Below are 21,330 nucleotides of genomic sequence, written 5' to 3' on the forward strand. Positions count from 1 at the left end.
GGTGCCGTTCCAATGAGATTTATAAAGATGACTGCCTGAAGAGAACATGTAAATTTCCACAGTCATTGATGATATGGGGCTGCATGTCAGGTAAAGGCACTGGGGAGATGGCTGTCATTACATCATCAATAAATACACAAGTTTACGTTGATATTTTGGACACTTTTCTTATCCCATCAATTGAAAGGATGTTTGGGGATGATGAAATCATTTTTCAAGATGATAATGCATCTTGCCATAGAGCAAAAACTGTGAAAACATTCCTTGCAAAAAGACACACAGGATCAATGTCATGGCCTGCAAATAGTCCGGATCTTAATCCAATTGAAAATCTTTGGTGGAAGTTGAAGAAAATGATCCATGACAAGGCTCCAACCTGCAAAGCTGATCTGGCAACAGCAATCAGAGAAAGTTGGAGCCAGATTGATAAAGAGTACTGTTTGTCACTCATTAAGTCCATGCCTCAGAGACTGCAAGCTGTTATAAAAGCCAGAGGTGGTGCAACAAAATACTAGTGATGTGTTGGAGCGTTCTTTTGTTTTTCATGATTCCATAATTTTTTCCTCAGAATTGAGTGATTCCATATTTTTTTCCCTCTGCTTGGTCTAAAAAAGTAACCGTTACTGACTGCCACAATTATTTTTCCTGATTTCTTATAGTGTTTCTTAAAGCCAGAAAGTTGCCATTTGAAATGACTTTAGTTTTGTGTCATGTCTGTGATCTGCTTTTTTCTACAAAATTAAACAACTGCATGAACATCCTCCGAGGCCGGTGATTCCATAATTTTTGCCAGGGGTTATATTTGTATTTTTCATACCTACTATTCAATTTTAACTGATTTCACCCTAAAATCAAATAATTTTGTCACTTGGGAAATAATCAAACATTCCATCAAGTTTGGACCAAACTAGATCAAAACTGAGTTTTGATCTAGTTTTGATCTACCATGCTCCTCAACCGAAAGCAGCCACCATTAGCTGCACAATTGTTTTTTTCACCTCTGTGACAACATGTCACTGTGCTGGGTGAAGTCTCATTAAACTAAGAAAAATAAGCTTTAACATATTTGACTTCATTTTCTTCAGAAAAGGAAAAATATTTGCCCAAAATTAGTTCAAGTCGGTCTGCAGAGTCATTTTCTTAACTTTTCATTTTCTTAAGGAGACATCCAAGATTAAATTTGAACACACACAGAAGTATCCACACAAAGTCTGAACTGAATTCCATACAAAATAGTTGTGGTTTATTCTTTTGGGGGAAAAAAACAAAACAAACAAAAAAAAAGGTAACAACTACACTCAACAAAAATATAAACGCAACACTTTTGGTTTTGCTCCCATTTTGTATGAGATGAACTCAAAGATCTAAAACTTTTTCCACATACACAATATCACCATTTCCCTCAAATATCGTTCACAAACCAGTCTAAATCTGTGATAGTGAGCACTTCTCCTTTGCTGAGATAATCCATCCCACCTCACAGGCGTGCCATACCAAGATGCTGATTAGACACCATGATTGGTGCACAGGTGTGCCATAGACTGTCCACAATAAAAGGCCACTCTGAAAGGTGCAGTTTTGTTTTACTGGGGGGGGATACCAGTCAGTATCTGGTGTGACCACCATTTGCCTCATGCAGTGCAACACATCTCCTTCGCATAGAGTTGATCAGGTTGTCAATTGTGGCCTGTGGAATGTTGCTCCACTCATCTTCAATGGCTGTGCGAAGTTGCTGGATATTGGCAGGAACTGGTACACGCTGTCATATACGCCGGTCCAGAGCATCCCAAACATGCTCAATGGGTGACATGTCCGGTGAGTATGCCGGCCATGCAAGAACTGGGACATTTTCAGCTTCCAAGAATTGTGTACAGATCCTTGCAACATGGGGCCGTGCATTATCCTGCTGCAACATGAGATGTTCTTGGATGGTACAACAATGGGCCTCAGGATCTCATCACGGTATCTCTGTGCATTCAAAATGCCATCAATAAAATGCACCTGTGTTCTTCGTCCATAAGAGACGCCTGCCCATACCATAACTCCACCGCCACCATGGGCCACTCGATCCACAACACTGACATCAGAAAACCGCTCACCCACACGACGCCACACACGCTCTCTGCCATCTGCCTTGAACAGTGTGAACCGGGATTCATCTGTGAAGAGAACACCTCTCCAACGTGCCAAATGCCAGCGAATGTGAGCATTTGCCCACTCAAGTCGGTTACGACAACGAACTGGAGTCAGGTTGAGACCCCGATGAGGACAACGAGCATGCAGATGAGCTTCCCTGAGACAGTTTCTGACAGTTTGTGCAGAAATTCTTTGGTTATGCAAACCGATTGTTTCAGCAGCTGTCCGAGTGGCTGGTCTCAGACGATCTTGGAGGTGAACATGCTGGATGTGGAGGTCCTGGGCTGGTGTGGTTACACGTGGTCTGCGGTTGTGAGGCTGGTTGGATGTACTGCCAAATTCTCTGAAACGCCTTTGGAGACGGCTTATGGTAGAGAAATGAACATTCAATACACGAGCAACAGCTCTGGTTGACATTCCTGCTGTCAGCATGCCAATTGCACGCTCCCTCAAATCTTGCGACATCTGTGGCATTGTGCTGTATGATAAAACTGCACCTTTCAGAGTGGCCTTTTACTGTGGGCAGTCTAAGGCACACCTGTGCACTAATCATGGTGTCTAGTCAGCATCTTGGTATGGCACACCTGTGAGGTGGGATGGATTATCTCAGCAAAGGAGAAGTGCTCACTATCACAGATTTAGACTGGTTTGTGAACAATATTTGAGGGAAATGGTGATATTGTGTATGTGGAAAAAGTTTTAGATCTTTGAGTTCATCTCATACAAAATGGGAGCAAAACCAAAAGTGTTGCGTTTATATTTTTGTTGAGTGTAAGTGTCACTTTTCATAACCAGCAATATCTACAGAAAAGAAACGGCAAAGGTTCCTTCTATTGATTACCATTTTCCATCAAGTTAAAATAACTTCAAATTCATTTCAGGTGGTTTGGTGTGCATTTTACATTCTGACTAATCTGAACATTAAAACGTGTTCATTCAATTTAATTTCCCCTCAGTCTTCATGCCAGCAAAGAAAACATCTGTCCATTTTTTTTTTCCAATCTCATGTTTGAAAATGCCTTTTTTTTTTTTTCTTTTTTTTTTTAAACCCGGCTTCAAAAACACTAGTGTCTATACAAATTCTTATGGAAAAAGAAATAAAATTAAAACAACAGCTTTGAGGAAAAACAAGTAAGAAATCCATCATAAAACATTAACATGCCTGACTGAATGTCAACGTCCTGTAACCTTTTCCTCCTGTCTGTTGACACCTTGGATTTCATTTTCTCTCAAGGGCGACAAAGACGGATCAAAAATATGATTCCCTCAGAAAGACATCCAGTTGTGCACTGATAATTTCTCTGTATACTTTTCTGGCTTCTTGAAAAATGAAAACGGACGCAGGTGAAGCAGAGTTCGATATAGACTGACATTGTTGGTTTGTCGTTCACTGATAAATCTCTTAAAGGGTAACTTGTTCTCTGTGGTCCATTGGGGTCTTTAGTCCATGAAGCTAGCTTCAGGATGTGCTTGCCTACAGCATTTCTACTTTACTGCTGGTAAGGGTTGACAAAGGGTGAGCTGTGATATTAGTGCAATGTTTCCCAACTCTTCAGGGAAAATTAGTTTGATGATTCTGTCCAATAGCTTCCTTTTTGTCTAGCCCTTTTGTTATCTTTCTCGGGGCTTCTAGTTTGTAACTAACAGTCCCTCAAATGCCTGTGTGTCCTTTAGTTTGTTTGTTCGTTTTTTTTGGGGGGGGGGAGGGGGGGGCTTCGCTGGCAGCTCAACTCCAAAGAAGCCTCACTGAAAAATACACAGTTGAAGACGTTATTTATCTGCACTTGTCGATTCCCAGATGGTCGGCTCTTAATGGATTGTTGTGTCCAGTTCTCCTCCATAACGGATTCCAAATGCCACGGGACCTTGGCAGGATATCAAAGGATTTAGGTCAGATCTTCACACACACAGAGGAGCACAATGTCAGTGGAGCTGAGAAGAAGAAGGGAGGGGTGCTGCAGTTTTTCATAAACAACAACCAACCATGACTTTTCTTCCTCTTCCTTCCTTCCATCTTCACAAGAGACTAAGTACAGCAGGTTTTGGATGGGACAGAAGGGGGGGACTTTGGAGGAAACGGTAGGTAGTGTCATAGGTAACAGTAAGGGGTAATTTGTCCATGTGTGTGGGTGTGTATGTGTGCGTCTGTGTGTGCGCGTGTGTATGCCTTGCTCCAAGGCTGTTAGGACTGTTTAAGGCGTTTGCGTGGGGGCCCAAGGAAAGGACACTGGGCAGACGCCAGGGAGCGATAAGCTTCAGCCACCAGGTGAGGATGAGATGCGACCATGGACTTCCAACCTGCCGTCTCCATGACCTCCGCAGCATGGCTACACAGATCAAATCAGAAACAACGAGCTGATTAAGAAAATGCTCTTTGTGTGTGTTTTATATATAATATATGCTCTCACTCTTAGCAGCCCATACATTTAATTTTGTGTGTGTGAACAACTGAAAAACTGATGGAATAACTGAGCAGGTGTGCCAACAGGTCATGACAGAAAAAGCTAGAACGCCTGAAGGCCCATGATGCCACCAACAGTGGCATGAGGGGAGGTGCAGATTTTTTTTATTCGTTTGCAGCTCACCTTCTCAGGGTTCCTCTTGCTGTTTTCAGCAAATGCGTATGTGTTGCTTAATCACTCAACCAAGCAGTGCTTTGATTCGCAGTGAGAAGGACACACCCACAAAAACGTCCAATCAGGACTTTTGTCCTTTGTGCATTGGGGGGGGGGGACTGTTTAACAAAATAAATGAAGCACAATGTTCAGCGACAAGCCGTGGCAAATGGAGCTGGAGTTACACCCCCCCCCCCCCCCCCCCCCCCCGCCTCCAGAATTTTACACCAGCTTTACACTGATCACAAAAATGTATCCTGGCAAGGCAAAAACTGCTGGAAACTGTGGATCTGCGGGAAATTGGCACCTCTGACCTGAGAGTTAACCACGGACTAAATTATTTTATTTCAAGAAAAATAGCTAAAAGTCAAGATCACAATCTGGGCCCAGTGCTTACATACTGGGTGCATTTAAAATGGCTATTTTCAAGAATTAGTTAAAGATATTCTTTAGGTTGTTAATATTAAAACTTGTACATCACCCATGTAATGGTCAGGTGACCTTGGGTGAGCATGACAGATCAAAGTCTTAACTGTGTAACTAAATCTGTTTGGAGTTAAGATGGAGTATAACAGTGTTTCCATTTTGGACCGAAATGATCAAATGTCACTGACACACTGAAGCATATAATCTGGAGTCACTGAATCGCAAAGAATTAATCTGCATGATGGTGTCAAACATGTAAGCAGCACGTGTTGTACTCTGAGGATGTCATCTTCTTAAAGTTGTTTTTTGTCAAATTCCATATAAGCCATCGCTACATCATCAATTATTCTTGCTAATATTATGACTGTCATTGTACAATCTGAAGGTGTGATGTATAAAAAATGCTTTAATGCATGTTATAATGCCCATGTACAAGTTTGAAACATCTGCCAGTACTGTAGCATGTATGCTACTGGTATGTCCTGTTGCCTATGTATTGTTGCTAGCATACATATAGCCTAAAAGTGCACAAAACAGAGCATATGAGAAGAAACCAGGTAAGTAGGGGCAGACATGTTTGGTGTAATTATCACATTCTTCGAAGCTGACGCCAGTCGTGGTGAGGAGTCAGGTTGCTCTGATCTCTCTCAAAGCCTCGGCAGGATTTAACAATAACAGTTTGAGCGCTCGACAGGGGGACATGTGAAATTAAAATTGTTAAGTGTGACAAGGAGACAGCAAGAGATGACAGAAGGAACACAGAGTCTTGGCATCATGAAAGGAGGAATGGGTGGGGGGGTGTGAGAGCAAAAGACAAACAAATCAACAAACCTCTAAAGACACAAAATCAAGAACAGATACTGAAACTGTGAGCTCCTCGTGTGTGTGTGTGTGTGTGTGGGTACTGACTAGTTAATGAAGTCGACAGCCTGTGTTTTCAGCTGGTCGGCACTGTGCAGATCAGCCAGGATGAGGATCTCGGCAGCGTTCTCCACAGAGAGACTAGTGCACAGGGCGTCCTCGCACATAACCTTCAGTCTCTCCAGGGCATACTGAAAGATGCAAGATTAACAGCACTTTAACCACTCTTTTTATCCACGTACAGAAAAAAGAACATCTGTGATGAAGGGTCTCTAAAGGTAAGAATACAGTGACCGCCCCTTTTGTCTGTTATACCAACCTTGACAGCTTCATGTTGGAGTCGAACACAGAAGGATTTTCATACAAGAAAGCTCCATCTCTCGTGAGCCTTTGGGCAAACTGCAGCTGACATTCCACATCATCTTTTTATGAAATTCCTTCTGTGTAATACTCCATTATGAAGCTGTATAAATACTGATGCAACAACAGGAAAAAAAATAAACCCAGTTTCTTCACTCACAACCACAGAAGCCTATATAGCTCTTTCCGTGTAGCCACAGGTGTCTTGGTGGCTTCCCTCACTAGTTTTCTAACTGCTTACTCCAGATGTAACATGCAGCACCATACTGTTTGTATTAAATGAAGCCAAACTCATTCAGTGACTTGGAAATGTTCATGCATCCATTCTCTAACTTGTCTGAAGCAAACTGGCTGTAAAAGTGATAGTCTGTTTTAACAATGGGGAATTTAAGCAGTGACTGGAAATGGACCTACGTTTCTCCAACAGAGGTTGTATCTGAGGAGTTTAAGCAGACAGGACTTAACAATACTAACTGCTGACACTGGTATAAAAATCTATATATTTATAACAGAAACTCCAGATTGACTTCTTGCAAACAAAACATTTGCCAGGAGTAATGGGAGCTGATATGGGGCCAATTCAACTAGCAAACAAGTAAAAACTGCAAAATTGTTGACAACGCGTGTCTGTCAAGTGTAAAACCTTTTAAAACATGTTTCAATAAAAAAAACTATTTAAATTCTGTTACCTTTACATCACATAGTAACAAATATGGAAAATGTCTCCATTTGCCGTAATCGAGTTAGTGGATACTAATAACCAAGCTAATACAAATGCACAAAGAACAGAAGACTTCTTCCAGTCACCATAGCAGAGTTTAAAACAGTCACTGCTTGAACTCACTAATAAATTCTTTATATATATATATATATATAATGGGTTTTTTTTTTTGCCCTATTACCTTTGCCTTCTGAAAAAGGAGTGTAAGTATATAAAAAAAGGGTGCAATTCCTAAATGGTGTTTTCAATATTTTTGTTAAACTGCTTGACCTAAACCTAAAAGTCTACATTGCAACATACACATCTTGTTTAATTTCATCTCTATTGTGGTGGTGAACGGATGCAAAAACGTACCTAACTGTAAATAAAACATACATGTTTAAAAATGATAACACTCTTGACATTTGCTTACTTAAACTCAGAGACGCTTTGGCTCAAAGTCACAAAATACCACGTGATGTCAAGGAGATGTGAGAAGAGCGTGAAGCCATCCACCTGTTTCTTCAAATCCTTGCTGCTTAGTGAGTGAACACTTCAGCAGACACTGTGCAACTCTACCAGGTCAGGTCTTAAACGTATTCCTCACAGATGGACGCTCACAATACACATCGTCAGCTAAATAGCGTGCACCAAACTCAGTTTCTTGCAGCGTTGTGTGAAGTGGCAAAACAGTCTGACAACCTCAGGCACGATATGCAGCCATATTCCAGAAGAGAGTATGTTTCATTCACTTCCTGGATCTGCAAATCCCCCGTTTTAGAGTTGGAAACAATGGTCCAAACTTGATTAGTCATTAGAATGGAGGATTCAACAGCTTGAACATCTTTGCACTGTGTTAAAACATGACTTCCACAGTAGCTAACCACACATGTAGCTAACATAATAATAATAATAATAATAAAAAAAACTAATCACATTTAATGCTCTGACTAGTCAAATCATTGTAAAATATAATAACATGTTGTCAGCTAGTTGCATTTTTAAAATTACTTTACTGCAGGTCGGATTATTTGCTTATCGCATTTCCCAAAGTATAAGTTTTGTTTTTGTTTGGACTTGTCTGGGAAGTCCTGCGATTTTATACTCCAGTGCGACTTTCACACTGAAATATCACAAGTCTGTTTGGTAATAGTAATTAGAGTAACTATTTACACCAGATTTTTCCAGGAATCAAAGCACTAAACAAAATAAAATAACAAATGCCAAATAATAAAAAGTACACTACAGCAATGCACAAAAATCCAAAATCAAAGCGCTCATAATAGAGAAAAAGGTGCAACATACATATACATCTCCTCTTCAAGGGGCAATTATTGACAGGTGTGACTTACACTCTGTAAAATGTGATATTTATTCAGTGTTTTCACAATGATGACCTTGCTGCTATGAACTTTATAACAAAATTCTTTACTGTGCTGCCGCATTTAGGTTCAAATCCATTTATTATGAAGGCTACACAGGAAAATGAGTCATCAACAGCAGAACAGCAACAGAAGATGGCAGAACGATGCACAGCAGCTTTCAGGTTGGGACATAATGGTTGGGAAATTAACATCTACAATATACTACACAATTAGCGGTATGTGGTTTCACCAGCTAGCCCAGGTTTGGATTTAGTATGACAACTAAATCTGAACCTGGATCAGTCATCGTCTAACAAGACAGAGAGAGACTGAGAGAGAGAGAGAGAGAGGGAGAGATATGAACAGAGTCAGTGGACTTCTAAGAATCACCAGCCCTTCTCTCACACACACGTCTACTTTAAAATGCCACCATATTCCAAATACTCCTCAATACGTCAAAATATAAAGACGTAGCACTATTGTATCATATTACCTTGTCAGCTGCTGCAAGCAAGTCATCAGCCATCTTATCGAGGTTGGGAGCCTTGTCTGTGTAAATGAAGCACATCATCTCTTTGAACACCTCGGGCTCCACGTCGTTAATCTCCACACGGTTCTGACAGAAACAAAGATGAGACCGAGATTAAAGCTTTTCACCTTGACATGTGCCCCTATGATTTGTTTTTCCACCCTTTCCCGCAGATATCCTCACTAATTAGGTTGATGATTTTGTATTACATCACAAAAGAAGCAGTTATTTGTTATACAAATGACTGACAGCCAAAGAAAGTTTCCAAAGAGAGAATTAAAACTGTTCACGACACAGCATTGGTCCAACTACAAAACTACATTACAGTTACTGCAGGACTACAATCCAAGTGGCTACAAATGGTGTTTACCATTTTTGTTTCCTTGTTATCTTGCTCGGCACCTGGGCTAAGCAGCTACAATTATAATGCAGAGGGGGGAAACGTTTCAAGGCCAAAGCGCACACTGCATGGAAGGAAAGCCAGGCTAGCACTAAACATGACCGACCTTGAGTTGTGAACAAAAATGACCGAGACTAGATTTAACGTTGTTAATGAATTCCAGTTTTAAACTAAAGAGTTGTGAACAAAAATGACCGAGACTAGATTTAACGTTGTTAATGAATTCCAGTTTTAAACTAAAGCGACCTTAGATGCAATATTTGACACTAAAACACACCAGGTATTTAGCTTATTACTCGAGAACCAAATACGCAGTTTAACAACACGGTTTTGTGTCAAAGTAGACCATAAGTATTTCAGATCTAAATATTAATCTCAGTGTAAAGGTTGTGTCAATTTGCAGCACATTAGATGTGAAACACACCAGATGTGTGTGCATGGAATTTATTTTTCAGCAACCATGTGAAAAGATTATGCCTTGCACACCTACTGCATGAGAAGTATCACAGATACATGTCTTGCGTTGTGATTACAGCAACCCTCTAGAGAAAAAAAAAAGCCTAGTTTTCATGCGTGACACAAGTGTCAGACAGCAAAAACCAACACAAGTCTGTAGGCAGTCAATATGACACAATATAGGGAATAAATAATTAGCACCTTTTTACTGGAGTTTCTATGTCTGTGGAAGAGGTCACAGAAATGAAAATTATAAATATTGAAGGAAAAAAAAGTTACTTCGCAGCTATGTGGGTTACAAAAAGCCATTTTTCTCAGTGCTCTACAACTCACCTCACAAAGAGTTCTATGACCCACAGCATCTGGATTACAAAAATATGAGGGGCAACTGGGAAGCTTTGAGCCAGTCACAGAAGAAGTAGGGCATGGCTCTCCATCTTTTGCATTCTGTGAAACCGACATTTCTTGAGAATGTGTGAAGTTTTGACTCACTGGTTGCAATGTTGAGAAACGTTTTCTCAAAATGTAAAAGATGGAGAACCACACCCTACATTTCCTGGGTCAGGCTTAAAACCTCTCAATCACTCCTTGTAATTAAACAAAGGAAAAGCTGCTGGTCCAGATGGTAAGTCTATATGTATTTATATAACTGGTACACTTCAAAGAAGAAAGAGTGTGGAGGAAAGCCATTATCAGAGACAAATGATATGGAAAGATATGCATATAGACTGAACAGTGACACAAGAGAGATGCAGCTGATAAGACTCCCTGGTGTAAATTCATACACAAGGATGAGCCACAGCAACTCAGCTGCTAGGCACACATGACACAGCCAGTGTAAAACTGGGGTTAAGTGGCACAAAGTTCTTCAAAGTCTCTCTCTTTTTTCTTCTTTTTTTTGCTGGAGGTCAACGCTGCAGCAATTTATGTAATTTAATAATCCACTGTATAGTGTTTCAACAAGTACAACAATCATAATTAATGACATTTTGTATTTTTTATTTTTGGCTAGTCTTAAGCCCATGGCTTGCTAAACTTGTGACAACAACGGCAAATCGAACAAAGGATCCTCTGGTCTTCAACCATCCACCAGACTGTCACCTCCCTCACATACAGTATGCGACCCGATGAAACTTTACATCGTTTTAAAAAGTTTGTAACAAGCAATCTGAACTGACCTTCGTATGAAAAAAATATTTGGGCATATTCTCCTGCACTTTCATTTGCTATAGTCACATATGCAGAATTTCATGTGTGCCATCATTCAGTTTCAACACATACTTTTGTGCTGTAGCCTTTTGTCAGTGCACAATCCTTCACTCACTTTAACCTTTCAACACAGAAGAGAAAAGGTGAGCAGCTGCACCATTGAGGAACAAAACTAATTTATTTCTTCAGGGGGGACCTTGGCCTCACCTTTTTGCTCTCTTCCATCTCATGCTCAAACATGGCACTGAATACAGGAGACCGTGCTGAAACAACCAAAATGAAAACATTTTGAAACATTAAGTGCGAGTATTAGTAAGATCAAATATACAGCGAACAAACAACCACACAATGTTAATCCTTTAATAACATAGAAACAAGAAAGCAAGAGGGGGAAAAAAATACAGAAGAACAAATATGAAACCTGACTGACTCACCTGCCAGGATGGCTTTGTGGGCCTGAAACTCCTGACCAGCCACACACAGGGAGCAGTCAGTGAAGCGGGAATTCTCCCACAGACCCCCCAGCTCGTCTGCTAGTCGGCAGTCAGGCACCTTCACCATGTTCATGGTGTTCTGCCCCGAGATGTTGACCGAGTCCTGCACCACACTAACCTATGGAGGGGAAACAATGCTTGAATCCAAAATGTTCCTTATGCAATTTACAGAGGCACCATTTAAAAGTAACCACATGTCGCTCTAGTGTGCCGTGCTGAAGCAGAAACGGATAAGTCCTGAAACAGAAGAATTGTTTTAGTCTGTTGATGTCATTCAGTGTGCAATACTTCAGACTTTTTGGGCTTAGGGGGTGCATTTGTTTTAAAGGTTTATATGACTAAATGTTCTAATCAGGAACAAGGAAAAAGATAACTTTTAATAACTGATTGCTATACTGTTATTTATTCCACCTTTTCCCCTCGTCTTATCTTTAATTCTGTTTCATGAAAAACTGATTGAGGGAGTAAGAATAAACCTGTGCAAGTGAATATACTTTCACAATAGCAGATTAAACATTGAATGAATGAAAACTGTTTATTTCGAACATTTGATACAACAAATACAAGATAGATCAGTGAAAACAACAACAAAAAAGTTCCTACTGTGTACCCAACATGTCCGAAAAGGGGTAGGGTGAAGCATCAGCTTATTTATCCCTACCCCTTCTTCCCCACAACCAGTAATACCCTTTGCCATATATACACATAGATTCCTACACACCTAAACCGTATATATATATATATATATATATATATATATATATATATATATATATATATATATATATATATATATATACATACACATATACACAAACATAAATATACACCTACACATACCTACTTACATACAAAATACTATATATTTACAAGCCGAAGCAAAAAACAAAAACACCCTAACCCTCATTACCCTTCCTCCTCCCTATACCTAGAAAAAAAAACATATTTTTGTACCGCTGTTTGAATTGGTTCATGCTTGGACATTGCTTGAGCCCCACTCCCAATCTGTTCCACATCCTCACCCCACAGACAGAAATACAGAAACCTTTTAATGTTGTTCTTGCCCACTGATGCTTTAAATTAAATTTCCCCCTCAGACTGCAATCCCCTGATCTGTTAAAAAACATATTTTTAATATTTGCTGGAAGTAAATTGTTTATTGCTTTATACACGATTTGTACTGTTTGAAAATGAACCAAGTCTGTGAATTTTAAGATTTTGGATTGTAAAAATAGTGGATTTGTATGATCTCTATAGCCAGTATTATGAATGATTCTTATAGCTCTTTTCTGCATTACTGATAGTGATTGTGTTGTACCTTTATAAGTATTACCCCATACCTCTGCACAGTACTGTAAATATGGTAAAACCAGTGAGCAGTAAAGAATGCGGAGTGAGTTGAGAATATGTTTTGCTTTGTTTAGAACTGAAATGCTTCTTGACAGTTTACTTTGTATATGTTTTATATGAGTCTTCCAGTTTATCTTATCATCTATTATCACCCCCAGAAACTTATTTTCATGTACCCTTTCAATATCTACCACCTCGACTTGTAACTGAACCTGTATGTCTGTATTACAATAGCCAAATAACATGTATTTTGTTTTACTTAATTTTAATGATAATTTGTTTCTGTCAAACCATATTTTCAATTTTCCCATTTCTATACTGATCCTCCTCAGTAACTCCTGCAATCCCCCCCTGAACAAAAAATACTTGTGTCATCTGCAAATAATACTAAGTTTAATATTTTGGAAACATTGACAATATCATTTATATAAATTAGAAACAGTTTTGGACCCAATACTGACCCCTGTGGGACGCCACAAGCATTGTCCAAGCATGATGATGTATATTCCCCCCAACTTCACAAACTGTTTTCTGTTACTTAAGTAGCTTCTCACCCAGTGCAACACCAACCCCCTAATCCCATACTGTTCAAGTTTATTGATTAATATGTCATGATTGATTGTATCAAAAGCATTTTTTAGGTCTATAAATATTCCAACTGAATGTAATTTGTGGTCTATGGCGTTTGTAATCTCCTCAACTGATTCTATTAATGCAAGTGATGTTGAACTATGTGCTCTGAATCCATATTGACTATCAGTAAGTAATTTATATTTATTTATGAATTTGTCTAATCTATTATTGAATAATTTTTCTAATAATTTCTAAAATTGTGGAAGCAAAGAAACAGGTCTATAATTTGTGAAGTGGTGTCTATCCCCAGTCTTATACAGCGGCACAACCTTAGCTATTTTCATTTGATTGGGAAATTTACCGGTTTGAAATGATAAGTTACAGATGTATGTTAATGGTTCTGCAATCCATTCAATGACCTGTTTTACCACCACCATATCAATTTCATTTAAATCGGTAGATGTTTTATATTTACAATTATTCACAATGTCTATAATTTCTTTTCCATCCACTGCTGTGAGGAACATTGAACAGGGATTTCTTTCTATGAGATTATTATCCCAATCCTCAGGTTGGGAATCGGGAATTTTTTCTGCCAAACTTGGTCCAATATTTACAAAAAAATTATTAAAACCGTTGACTACCTCATCCTCATTTTCCTTCTTGACATTATTATCAATGAAATACTGAGGGTAACTCTGTTTTTTATTACCATTTTTGATAATGCTATTTAATATATCCCATATTCCTTTAATATTGTTTTTGTTATTATATAATATGTTACTATAATATTCCTTCCTACATACCTGTATAATATTAGTTAATCTATTTTTGTATTTCTTATATCTATTTTCTGCCTCTTTAGTCTTTAGTTTTATGAATTCTCTATACAGTGTATTTTTCTTATTACATGCATTTCGTAACCCCTTTCGTCATCCATGGTCGAGCATGGATTTTTTGTTTCTGTAGTCTTGTTTAATTGGACAATTTTATCATATAATGATTTTTTGTAAAAAAGTTTCATATGCACTATCAACATCACTTTCACTGTATACCTTTTCCCAGTTTTGCTCCTGTAAATCCTTCTTTAGTGTGTTCATGTTTTCCTCTGTCCGCACTCGCCTGTATTTTATTTTCTCCTCTGGCTGATTCCGCTGATGGTTTCTATTATAAACGATGAAAACTGGTAGATTATCACTAATATCATTGATTAATAATCCACTCACAGTGTTATTCTCAATATCATTGCTGAATATATTATCAATTAAGGTAGCACTATGGGATGTAATTCTGCTTGGCCTGGTGATTTTTGGATATAAACTCATACTGTACATTATATTGATAAATTCATCTGTTATTTTATGCTTATTTGGATTGAGCAGATAAATATTTAAGTCACCACAAATGAACACAGTTTTTTGATTAGTTTTTGAGAACGTTTTTCCCATACAGTCAGTGAATGTTTCAATACTAGATCCTTTAACATTAAAACATTAATGATGATGATGATAATAATAATATAAATTCAGCAAATTTTGCCTTCTTATGCATCTAGTCTCAGGCTTATGCAGCTCATACCTCACAAAAGAGAGTGAGCTTGTCATCAGGTAAAAGACCGTTGGCTTCATCAAGGAGAAAGTCTCTGCGAATGAACTTCTTAAACCCCCAGTCCTTCCCCTGGACAAAACGATATGCCCTTTGGCTTTCTATAAACAAAGAAAATGCACAGAAATCACATTTAAGTCAAGTTTAAATAATGACAATACTCCTGTGAGGAAAAAAAAACAAAACAATCAATCATATGGCATATTTGAGGAATAAGCCCTGGTAAACACTTATCTTTCACACGATGTCTGTTAAATGGCCTCTATGACAAAGGGTCAACTCACCCATGGCTTTGGTCTCCTCTCCTTTGGCGTTGAGGATGGAGAACTTGAACTTGGCGCGCACCTCAGCCTTTGGACAGCTGACCAGCAGCAGGTAGAGCGAAAGATAGTCTTTGCTCTCCTCATCCAGGCCTTTGGGATTCACTCGTAAACACCTGAGGATAGGCACAGCAGTGAGGCATGCATTGAAAACGGAATCATAATTATTGTTTTTTCTTCTGCTTCCTCCCAGGTCCTCTTTACATGCCACTGTAGCAATGCCCACACTGAAGTTCCTAGTAGCTCCCAACAAAGTAAATGGGACTTGGATATAAGTGTCAGTGCAAATGTGATGGTTGGGCCCAAAAACCTGTCTTGTCCCTTGGTCTCAAAGGCCATGGAATGTGGACCGTTCTCCCCAACAATCACCCTTTTCTGACAGCTATGCAAATGATTTGTGCACGAGCTCCCAACCCAATGGAAGGGTAGGATTTCAATCACAGTTATCGGTAAAAGCAATTAACAGCTGGAATAAACCAAGCCTAACAACCAACCTTGCAGACCAAGTAGGATACGGTAGCAAGACACCACTTGTTGTCAGTAATAGCAGATACGGTGCAAGTAAAGCTGACTTATGAAGGAATTGATTAACTTGATAATGATTCCATAAAGAAAACTGTCCATGTTACAAAGGCATACAAAGGCATTTGTTTATTTACTGCAACATTAAGGTGCTGCAGTATGTTAATTCACATACAGTACTTCCAATATTAGAATAGATTGGAACACGATGATGATCCGGTCCGTCAGCTATCTTGGCAACCCACCATTTCAGCTTGTCATTGGCCCCTGAGGAGAAGGTGGAGCTCTTGATGACTTCACCCATCTCTTCACGACAGAAGCTGAAATTGTTGATGGTCCACATGTAAGAGAATTTCACCACTTTGATCTGGTGTACGAGAGAGAGACAGAGAAACACAAGTTCAGCTTAATGGCACTTGTTTTTTTACTGGATCAGTGTGATCAACAACAGTTTGTGTAGCATAACAGAGCGGCAGAACAAAGTCTTTTCTGGTGCAATTATAAATGACTGATGTGGGCAATTAGTTGGGCTGGGTGATATAATATTCACAATAAAATACCGCAACAAAATTAGTCAATGTTAAGCTTTGGCTCTCAGTTTGGACAAATCTATTAAGTATTTCCTACTGCGAAGTTTCATTTTAGCTACTGATGGTGAAGCACAATCTGAAAATGGGGTGAGAAAAAAGTGGGGCGTGGGGGGTGGAGTCAGTGAGAAGCAAGCCCTATTGGGACACAATTTTATATGAGGTGGAGTAATAGAATTTTACCACAGGACATTTGTTATATTTATGGCCAAGTTGCATGGGACAAGAAAGCTCTGTATAAATGACAGAGATGGGAGTGGCCACTCAATATACACACCTGATAAACACATAAATAAAAAGGAAAAAAAGAAAGTCACTCTACTAAATAAATGAATGAGGTCATTTTTACAGAAAGCTAATGGTGCTGAAATCTATACCATCACAGGAATGTGTATGCAATAAAAATAGCAGAAAAACTGTATTCAGAATGGATAAAAAATATAAATAAGTCACTGAGAAATTTTGGTAATTACTCTACCTCACCTTCACATGTTCAACTAGTTGCATTTGAACAGGAATATATATATATATATATATATATATATATATATATATATATATATATTTAGCAATGAATATAATCTAAAGCTGAGGACAAAAATAAAAAGCTAAGCAAGGTTTTTTTTTTTTTAAACACTGACTCCGCTATGTGAACAAACATTGCAGAAATTTTACAACCATAAAAATCACAGGTGAATGACACATGAGGAGATACCTCCCTTCCTGTCATTTCACACCAACAGCCCTAGATATGAACTATAAAAATAATATTTGTGAAGCACTTTCTGTTAAGTAAAATACAATAAAAGACAACATTTAACAGATGAACCCTCTAATATTTTCAGGTTTAAAATATATATATATATATATGTATATATATATATATATATATATATATACACCCATACATACATACATACACACACAGATAAATGTTGATATGGAACAATATGAAAAAAATATTGTGATAGCATTTTCTGATACATCACACGGCCCTGCTAATTATTTGTTCACACCGCAGTCTCTTTACCTGTGTGTAGCACCAGCTCTCGGCCACGGGGCCGCTGGACATTTCCGCAGGGGGAGGGGGACTCGGGACTCTTGACATTGCCAGCGTGACAGAAGGTGTTGGGGTAAGAGGGTGAGGAAGAGGAGGAGGACCTGTCACTTCCACTCGTCACTCTTCAGTCCGAACGCCCATCTGCATCAGTACATAAGACATGGAAGCAGTTTGCCCCCTGAAAACAAAAACACCAAGATTAACAGACTAAAGTTGTATTTCCATTCCTTAATGTATTTCCTTGAAGTTGAGACTGATACACTCCTGATATGTACACACAAAAATGTTGCAAACAAACAAAAAAAAGGCACAGGTCACTGTGGAGCAAGACACAGGCCCCAGATCCTTCAAAAATGTTTGTAAGACTCAAAATCATTTAATTCATGTGGTCACACTGCTTGCTCATGAGACCTGTTGGGCTGGTGGCAGACAAACTCTCTGGCTCATTGGGGGACACATCAGGAGATCGATGACCTGTTCCAAGATCAATACCTGCTCCAACAGCAATTGAGTCTTAAAATGAACTGTAAATAAACAAGGTAGAAAACTGCCCCTAAGGACTGTGGCAGGAAGGGCGTACAGGACAATCTCAACACTTCTATGTAACTATGAAGTGCTGTGTATGTATTTATGATGGACAATTCGTTCTTCAAGATAAACACAAATTGCACACACAGCTGGATTCAACAAAACACAGCTGTAGGCCATGCCTGGTCAACAGATTAAATTAAGTGCAATAAGGACATGTTTCCCCATTGAGACCAACTCCACCTCGACTAGTTCAGGCAACTTGAGATGATCAAGACTCCAGGCTCCCACCTGGTTGAGCACATGTTCAATTAAATGAGCTGCAGGTAAATTGGAGAGACATGGGTAACAGGCAACACCAGAAGCAGTACTAAGAAGCGCTGTGTGAAAGTGTCGCTCCTTTTACACAATCTGTACAGAAATTAAATGGCTGGGGCTACAGGTGATGGAAATTATGCTGTATTCCATTTACAAGACTTACACAAGTAAAACCAGGAACAAATAAAATTATGTAGGGCATATTCTCTCCATTTAAAGTTGACACTGATGTTTGAAAGTGTATTTACTGTAGCACTGCTTCATTGCACTTAATTACATTACATTTATGTGGTCAATGTGGGTCTATTTTGATGAACACCACTGGAGTAGCTCTTCCAATTGAGCAGTGTGGCTGTAATGAAAACATGGTAAATATGTTTTATTTAATTATAGATTTTAAATTGGGCGGGGGGCAGGTCCATGGTCAAGGTAGCCAAATCCTTCAATACACTCCTGGTGCCTTCACAAAACTTGAAACATTACTACTTATAGGGCACCGCAGTCTCGTTTGAACCCTGCGTGATACGGCGGGAGTTGATCCCTTATGGGGACCTCCACTCCCCGTGTGCAATATACGAGGGCTGTCCGTAAAGTATAGGTCCTTTTTATTGAACCCTCGTGCACATGCGTGAGTTTTTCCACGCCTGTCGGTGACGTCATTCGCCTGTGAGCACTCCTTGTGGGAGGAGTCGTCCAGCCCCTCGTCGGAATTCCTTTGTCTGAGAAGTTACTGAGAGACTGGCGCTTTGTTTGATCAAAATTTTTTCTAAACCTGTGAGACACATCGAAGTGGACATGGTTCGAAAAATTAAGCTGGTTTTCAGTGAAAATTTTAACAGCTGATGAGAGATTTTGAGGTGATTCTGTCGCTTTAAGGACTTTTCACGGTGCGAGACGTCGCGCAGCGCTCTCAGGCGGCGTCATCAGCCTGTTTCAAGCTTAAAACCTCCACATTTCAGGCTCTATTGATCCAGGACGTCGTGAGAGAACAGAGACGTTTCAGAAGAAGTTGGTTTCAGCATTTTATCCGGATATTCCACTGTTAAAGGAGATTTTTTTAATGAAAGACGGGACGTAGCCGACGCGGCGCGGCAGCACAGGAAAAACACCTCCGTGTTGATAACCATTTGTTAAAATCCAGTTGGCTTTTGATGGCTTTCAGTGGAGTGAGTATATGAGAAATTGTTTGTTTATCAGCTGGAGATGTTCCAACTTGTCCTTAAGGCTTCCAGCAGAGGTGTTTTTCCTGTGACGGAGCGTCGCGGCGGCTGCGAGCCGACGCTGCAATCCGTCCGCACGTCTTTCATTAAAAAAATCTCCTTTAACAGTGGAATATCCGGATAAAATGCTGAAACCGACTTCTTCTGAAACTTCTCTGTTCTCTCACGACGTCCTGGATCAACAGAGCCGGAAATGTGGAGGTTTTAAGCTTGAAACAGGCTGATGACGCTGCCTGAGAGCGCTGCGCGACGTCTCGCACCATGAAAAGTCCTTAAAGCGACAGAATCACCTCAAAATCTCTCATCAGCTGTTAAAATTTTCACTGAAAACCAGCTTAATTTTTCGAACCATGTCCACTTCGATGTGTCTCACAGGTTTAGAAAAAATTTTGATCAAACAAAACGCCAGTCTCTCAGCAACTTCTCAGACAAAGGAATTCCAACGAGGGGCTGGACGACTCCTCCCACAAGGAGTGCTCACAGGCGAATGACGTCACCGACAGGCGTGGAAAAACTCACGCATGCGCACGAGGGTTCAAGCATGTCTGACGTAAAAATATATGAATGAAATCCATATAGTTTTTGAAAAAAATAAAAAGGACCTATACTTTACGGACAGCCCTCGTATACACAGCATAACCACACAGACAAATGTTGTACTGTTTTGTTTTTGTCTGCAATCACCAAAGCAGTCGTGAAAAGTGTCTTTTTCAGTTCCCAGTGAAGAAGGAAAGACAAAACGAGTGGGCGAGGTTGTGTCGCTAAGTGTTAGCCTACACAGCTAACCAGAGTAGCTACATTCTCTTGCCTGCAAAACTGCCTCGACATGTTTGTGATTCGGGTCATGAACAAACCGTAACGCATGTCCACTTTTCCACGGCATCTGTTCTTTTTTTTTTGCATTTTCACTTTGTTTGCATGTAATTTGCTCAAAAACTCATAGAAAATGCTGTGGTTTTTCATCTGTAAGCAGAGAAATTACGTCATATGTGTCATATTTTACCCCTTTAGCGGCCGCCCTCAAACAAGAATGCGGTGCCCAAGTGAGTGCAATACAGATAATATACAATGAGATTTCAGGGTTCTCCCCAGAAATTTTTAGTATAGCGGTGCTGTTGGCAATTATCACCTGAGGCGACATATTTTTGGCATGTTTCTAAAATATTGGACAATCAGATACTTGAGCTCACAATAGCACCCAATTCATGAGCTCACAACAACATTTATTGAAACTAAAACATTACATGTACATTTCTATCATAAATTTGATTAAAGAATGCTCAGGCAGTAATGTCACACACAATATTACTTAAATACATTTAATAAAACTGTGCACATTGAACTGACTCTGTGACAGCTATCAATAGTATTGGCACAGGTTCATCCAGGAGTTGGCAAGACCTCATTTAGGGCATTCTTTTGTCATTTATGGATATCCTCATGTATTATAATAAATATTTCAGAGAAACGCAAGAGCTTCCCTCAGAATTTAGAAGAATAGGCCTGAAAGAAGTTTCTGTAGGAAGCATTTTAGACATAAGGTCAAGTGGGAGGGGGAAGTGTTGGCTTTTTAAATACTTGAAAGACACTGGACTCATCAAGAGGATTGTTAATGCTATAACGGACTGATGCAGAAGGTGGCAGCAATGCATCAATAAGGATGCCAGCTGCCGTTAAGTGCAATAGAAGAAGAGCAG

The 21,330-nt window shown here is 39.4% G+C and overlaps 1 protein-coding gene across 1 annotated transcript in view; it reads right to left on the minus strand.

Annotated features, from left to right (window-relative positions):
* Positions 1–2,918: 2,918 nt before the first annotated feature.
* The window catches only part of LOC117530754 (speckle-type POZ protein), a 35,744-nt gene continuing 17,332 nt past the window's right edge, over positions 2,919–21,330 (minus strand). The window contains exons 2-10 of the mRNA XM_034193673.1: positions 17,538–17,745; positions 16,166–16,287; positions 15,363–15,514; positions 15,052–15,179; positions 11,491–11,668; positions 11,264–11,319; positions 8,956–9,078; positions 6,087–6,229; positions 2,919–4,463 (exon numbers count right to left, since the gene is read on the minus strand). Coding sequence (XP_034049564.1) covers positions 4,319–4,463; positions 6,087–6,229; positions 8,956–9,078; positions 11,264–11,319; positions 11,491–11,668; positions 15,052–15,179; positions 15,363–15,514; positions 16,166–16,287; positions 17,538–17,615 — 1,125 coding nt within the window. The 5' untranslated portion in view covers positions 17,616–17,745 and the 3' untranslated portion in view covers positions 2,919–4,318. The remainder of the gene's footprint in view (positions 4,464–6,086; positions 6,230–8,955; positions 9,079–11,263; positions 11,320–11,490; positions 11,669–15,051; positions 15,180–15,362; positions 15,515–16,165; positions 16,288–17,537; positions 17,746–21,330) is intronic.

The sequence above is a fragment of the Thalassophryne amazonica genome, chromosome 18 (genome assembly GCF_902500255.1).
Source record: "Thalassophryne amazonica chromosome 18, fThaAma1.1, whole genome shotgun sequence".
Taxonomy (NCBI): Eukaryota; Metazoa; Chordata; class Actinopteri; order Batrachoidiformes; family Batrachoididae; genus Thalassophryne; species Thalassophryne amazonica.